The sequence below is a fragment of the Rhinoderma darwinii genome, unplaced genomic scaffold, assembly GCF_050947455.1.
Source record: "Rhinoderma darwinii isolate aRhiDar2 unplaced genomic scaffold, aRhiDar2.hap1 Scaffold_1013, whole genome shotgun sequence".
NCBI lineage: Eukaryota > Metazoa > Chordata > Amphibia > Anura > Rhinodermatidae > Rhinoderma > Rhinoderma darwinii.
The window spans coordinates 87,238-92,965 of NW_027461894.1; the positions used below are offsets into that span (position 1 = coordinate 87,238).

Below are 5,728 nucleotides of genomic sequence, written 5' to 3' on the forward strand. Positions count from 1 at the left end.
TATCAGAGAAGGGTCCTGTGTAACTTGTCCTGTGCAGGTGATATCAGAGGAGGGTCCTGTGTAACATGTAACTTGTGCTGTGCAGGTGATATCAGAGGAGGGTCCTGTGTAACATGTAACTTGTGCTGTGCAGGTGATATCAGAGGAGGGTCCTGTGTAACATGTAACTTGTGCTGTGCAGGTGATATCAGAGAAGGGTCCTGTGTAACATGTAACTTGTGCTGTGCAGGTGATATCAGAGGAGGGTCCTGTGTAACATGTAACTTGTGCTGTGCAGGTGATATCAGAGGAGGGTCCTGTGTAACATGTAACTTGTGCTGTGCAGGTGATATCAGAGAAGGGTCCTGTGTAACATGTAACTTGTGCTGTGCAGGTGATATCAGAGAAGGGTCCTGTGTAACATGTAACTTGTCCTGTGCAGGTGATATCAGAGGAGGGTCCTGTGTAACATGTAACTTGTGCTGTGCAGGTGATATCAGAGAAGGGTCCTGTGTAACATGTAACTTGTCCTGTGCAGGTGATATCAGAGAAGGGTCCTGTGTAACATGTAACTTGTCCTGTGCAGGTGATATCAGAGGAGGGTCCTGTGTAACATGTAACTTGTCCTGTGCAGGTGATATCAGAGGAGGGTCCTGTGTAACATGTAACTTGTGCTGTGCAGGTGATATCAGAGGAGGGTCCTGTGTAACATGTAACTTGTGCTGTGCAGGTGATATCAGAGGAGGGTCCTGTGTAACATGTAACTTGTGCTGTGCAGGTGATATCAGAGGAGGGTCCTGTGTAACATGTAACTTGTGCTGTGCAGGTGATATCAGAGAAGGGTCCTGTGTAACATGTAACTTGTGCTGTGCAGGTGATATCAGAGGAGGGTCCTGTGTAACATGTAACTTGTGCTGTGCAGGTGATATCAGAGAAGGGTCCTGTGTAACATGTAACTTGTGCTGTGCAGGTGATATCAGAGGAGGGTCCTGTGTAACATGTAACTTGTCCTGTGCAGGTGATATCAGAGGAGGGTCCTGTGTAACATGTAACTTGTCCTGTGCAGGTGATATCAGAGGAGGGTCCTGTGTAACATGTAACTTGTGCTGTGCAGGTGATATCAGAGGAGGGTCCTGTGTAACATGTAACTTGTCCTGTGCAGGTGATATCAGAGAAGGGAATTTGGAACGCGGGGTATATGTCGTTATTATGAAAAAGGGATTTACTTTTGCAGATAAAATATTTGTCTTTTTCCGGCCTCCCAGTGTAATAATGGACCAGTGGTGCACAGAGAATTCAGCCGTCTCTGCTGACCATCGCACCACTCCCTGGCGATCCCTACATGCAGTCCCTGACCCCATTTATTGAGGGCTACTTTTTATTTGGGAAACAAAATACAGGAGACGCTCTAGAGGGAAGGGGCGTATTTTTATTTGTATCCCAGCCGTCCTGGTGGACATGTTGAGTGAACCCTTTAATGACCGCTCCTGTTCTCAAACCTTGTAAGTCTTTGTTCACACCGTGCCACATACACACCGATCGTGTCCACATAGTAGAATGGGGCCGACATATAACCATAACCTCCACACACGTTCAGGTGAGAATATATGTCCAGATAGAGAGGTGACTGCGCTTCTTATTACAGGGGATTGGCAGGCCGTGCAGTGGACACGTCTTTACAATAGGCGATGTCTGATGTAGTCCAGGTTCATACATAAAAGACGTGGCGGCAGCGGAGGACCAATCACAGCAGGCGGAGGCACACGGATCATCTTCCATCAACTCCAGAATGACAGGACAATAGATTTCGATGAGGCACCAGATCTCACACCCTGTGGGGCGCAGTCCGGACATTGGGGTATTTGGGGTCAGGGAATTACATGGGAGATAAAGGGAAAGAATGAGACCAATATAGACAGAGAGAGAAGTCTAATCCACCTGCTGCCTCTCTAATAGGGGTGGGGGCATTTCTGACTATTTCTGTTGTCAGGCTGAGGGGGCTCTGGAGATAGGCGCTCATATATTTTTATAGTTTTGGTTGCGGGAGGGGGTATGACACCGGTCAGATGCCGGTCAATCTTTAGTTGTCAGCTGTTGGGGGAGGGGGAGGCTTGCATAGCAGTGGGTAGGGTCCAGCTGATTCTCATTTCCCAGTCGGTGGTCTCCATTTCACTGGATGGATGGTGGTAGATATACGGCGGATACATCATTTATATATAATATTAACCCCCCATAACCCTCCCTTTGTAGAAATGGTGAGTCGGCGACTAATAGGACGTTCTGTGATCCAGTCGGTCATGTGCCCATCACTTATTGTCACGGCCTCGGGTCACAGTCTCCACTTCTTTCATGAGGCGCAGGCACTGTTCTTCCTGCCACTGTAACGCCACACACTGCACCGCGACAGGCAGCCCGATCCCGCCTTCCATACCCTGAAATAGACAAGAGTCCCATTATTAAAGTGACCACTAGTCTCCGGCCCGCCACTGGCACCAGTCAGTGCTTGTGCGGAGCCTCAGTAATGGCAGCTGTAGAACCGGCCATACAGGAACCGCGCAGCGCTACCCTCCGGGCCGGACGTCCCACCCGGACTGCCTCAGCTCTACAGGTGACTGGTGCCAGAAAAGTTTCTTTACCACGGATGATGAGCAAACCTTAATGACTGCTTTGTCCCAGGGATCATTATAATAGCCCTTATAATGCTTCAGCTCCTCCTCATCCTCTGGCGTCACGGCGGTCACAGGGAGGACTCCGGCAGGGAAATTCAGGATGTTGAAGAGCATGGTGAACCCGAAGCCGGCTGTAAAAAATGAAGAAAACTGGTGAGACGATGAAGGGCGACCACCGTGTGATTGATGGCGGCTCCTCCCACCTGTCACCCAGATACAGAGGAGGGGGAGGGTACAACAGGCGCCAACAGCGAGACAAAAGAGGAATCTTCACCACATAAAGCATAGATGGCCATACTGAAGCTTTATGTGACCCTGGAGCACGCGGACCATGATGGAGGTTGTAGTGTCAGGTCCAGTGGCAGATTTACCAAAGAGTTTTCCAGGGTGACCGATGTTGAAGGCCGGGCCAAGCATGGGGCAGAGTAAAGCGTCCAGGCCGAGGGTCCTCCATTCCTTGATATATTCGCAGCGATATTCCTGTAATGAGAAGTCCCTGCTATAAGAATCCGGAGTATTTCACCCCCCAGACAACATGCGGCCGGACCACCACCGCTCTCCAGGAGGCCATGATGGACTAAAGACCGACGGAAATGTGACACAGAAAATATGATATAAATATGTGACCCCCGCTGTGTGTATAACCCCTCCCCCCACAGGACATGACACTAGGAGATTTTACCTTAATCGCCGTGTAATGTTTCCACAAATCCTTCACGGAACTGAAACGAGAAGAAGTGAGGGATCAGCGACCGACTACTACTCCCACCGTCCTTCATACTCTGCTATCCGCCATTATATCCATCCACCTATCCGCCATTATATCCACCTATCCACCATTATAGCCACCTATCCGCCATTATATCCACCAAACCGCCATTATATCCATCCACCTATCCGCCATTATATCCACCTATCCATTATAGCCACCTATCCGCCATTATACCCATCTATCCGCCATTATACCCATATATCCGCCATTATATCCACCAATCCGCAATTATACCCATCTATCTGCCATTATATCCACCAAACCGCCATTATATCCACCAATCCGCCATTATATCCACCAATCCGCCATTATATCCACCTATCTGCCATTATATCCACCTATCCGCCATTATATCAACCTATCCGCCATTATATCCATCCCTCCGCCATTATATCCCCCTATCCGCCATTATATACATCTATCCGCCATTTTATCCACCAATCCGCCATTATATCCACCAATTCGCCATTATACCCACCTATTCATCATTATATCCATCTATCTGCCATTATATCCATCTACCTATTTGCCATTATATCCATCTATCCGCCATTATACCCACCTATCCGCCATTATACCCACCAATCCGCCATTATATCCACCTATCCGCCATTATATCCATCTATCCGCCATTATATCCATCTATGCGCCATCATCTGAAGGGGACACCACAACGCAGGCAGTTAAAGGGCTAATCAGACTGGTTTGCAATTCAGCGCAGCTGCGGAAATAAGTGATGTCGTATTATTACGTGTAAACATTACAAAAGGACACAGCAAAGCATTGTGGGAAGAGTTCTTACCTGCAGCCGCAGTGCGCTTCCAGGTGATTGGCGAGTCGGGGAAACTAAGACAAGAGACGAATCACAATGAGATTCTGCGGAGGAAAGGGGGTCATTCTCTACACAATAGCTGGCGGGGCGAGATATCAGACTTACACTACCGTTCAAAAGTTTGGGGTCACCCAGAGAATTTTGTGTTTTCCATGAAAACTCTCACTTATATTTATCAAACGAGTTGCAAAATGACTAGAAAATATAGTCAAGACATTGACAAGGTTAGAAATAATGATTTTCTCCTTCAGACTTTGCTTTGGTCACTCCATTTGCAGCAATTCCAGCATGGCAGACCTTTGGCATTCGAGCTGTTAATTTGCTGAGGTCATCGGGAGACATTTCCCCCCCCCCCCCATGCTTCCAGAAGCCCCTCCCACAAGTTGGATTGGCTTGATGGGCACTTCTTGCGTACTATACGGTCAAGCTCCTCCCACAACAGCTCTATGGGGTTGAGATCTGGTGACTGCGCTGGCCACTCCATTACAGATAGAATACCGGCTGCCGGCTTCTTCCCTAAATAGTTCTGGCATCATTTGGAGGTGCTTTGGGTCCTTGTCCTGTTGTAGGATGAAATTGGATCCAATCAAGCGCTGTCCACAGGGTATGGCATGGCGTTGCGGAGTGATCGCCTTCCTTATTCACAATCCCTATTACCTTGTACAAATCTCCCACTTTACCCCAGACCATCACATGACCTCCACCATGCTTGACAGATGGCGTCAGGCACTCTTCCAGCATCTTTTCAGTTGTTCTGCGTCTCACAAATGTTCTTCTGTGGGATCCAAACACCTCAAACTTCCATTCGTCCGTCCATAACACTTTTTTCCAATCTTTCTCTGTCCAATGTCTGAGCTTTTGCCCATATTAATCTTTTCCTTTTATTAGCCAGTCTCAGATATGGCTTTTTCTTTGCCACTCTTGCCCTGAAGGCCAGCATCCCGGAGTCGCCTCTTCACTGTAGACGTTGACACTGGCGTTTTGCGGGTACTATTTAATGAAGCTGCCAGTTGAGGACCTGTGAGGCGTCTATTTCTCACACTAGAGACTCTAATGTACTTGTCTTGTTGCTCAGTTGTGCCGCGGGGCCTCCCACTTCTCTTTCTACTCTGGGTAGAGCGTGTTTGTGCTGTCCTCTGAAGGGAGTAGTACACACCGTTGTAGGAAATCTTCCATTTCTAGGCAATTTCTCGCATGGAATAGCCTTCATTTCTAAGAACAAGAATAGGCTGTCGAGTTTCACATGAAAACTCTCTTTTTCTAGCCATTTTGAGAGTTTAATCGAACCCACAAATGTAATGCTTCAGATTCTCAACTAGCTCAAAGGAAGGTCAGTTTTATAGCTCCTCTAAACAGCAAAACTGTTTACAGCGGTGCTAACATAATTGCACAAGGGTTTCCAAGTGTTTTCTAATCATCCATTAGCCTTCTAACACAGTTAGCAAACACAATGTACCATTAGAACACTGGAGTGAT

The 5,728-nt window shown here is 47.7% G+C and overlaps 1 protein-coding gene across 1 annotated transcript; it reads right to left on the bottom strand.

Annotated features, from left to right (window-relative positions):
- Window positions 1–1,388: 1,388 nt before the first annotated feature.
- On the bottom strand, window positions 1,389–3,483 carry LOC142698247 (fatty-acid amide hydrolase 1-like). The gene is made up of 5 exons (XM_075847885.1): window positions 3,458–3,483; window positions 3,331–3,370; window positions 3,020–3,128; window positions 2,634–2,779; window positions 1,389–2,411 (listed from the first exon to the last, which is right to left on the bottom strand). The coding sequence occupies exons 1-5, from the start codon at window positions 3,466–3,468 to the stop codon at window positions 2,286–2,288; spliced, it is 432 nt and encodes a 143-aa protein (XP_075704000.1). The 5' UTR covers window positions 3,469–3,483; the 3' UTR covers window positions 1,389–2,285.
- Window positions 3,484–5,728: the final 2,245 nt, after the last annotated feature.

Excerpts from the sequence above, each read along its gene's own strand:
- LOC142698247 (XM_075847885.1), bottom strand. Across the intron at positions 2,780-3,019 it reads TCACCCTGGAAAACTCTTTG|CCGGCTTCGGGTTCACCATG; the intron begins GTAAATCTGCCA and ends CATTTTTTACAG. Across the intron at positions 2,412-2,633 it reads GGGACAAAGCAGTCATTAAG|GGTATGGAAGGCGGGATCGG; the intron begins GTTTGCTCATCA and ends TGTCTATTTCAG.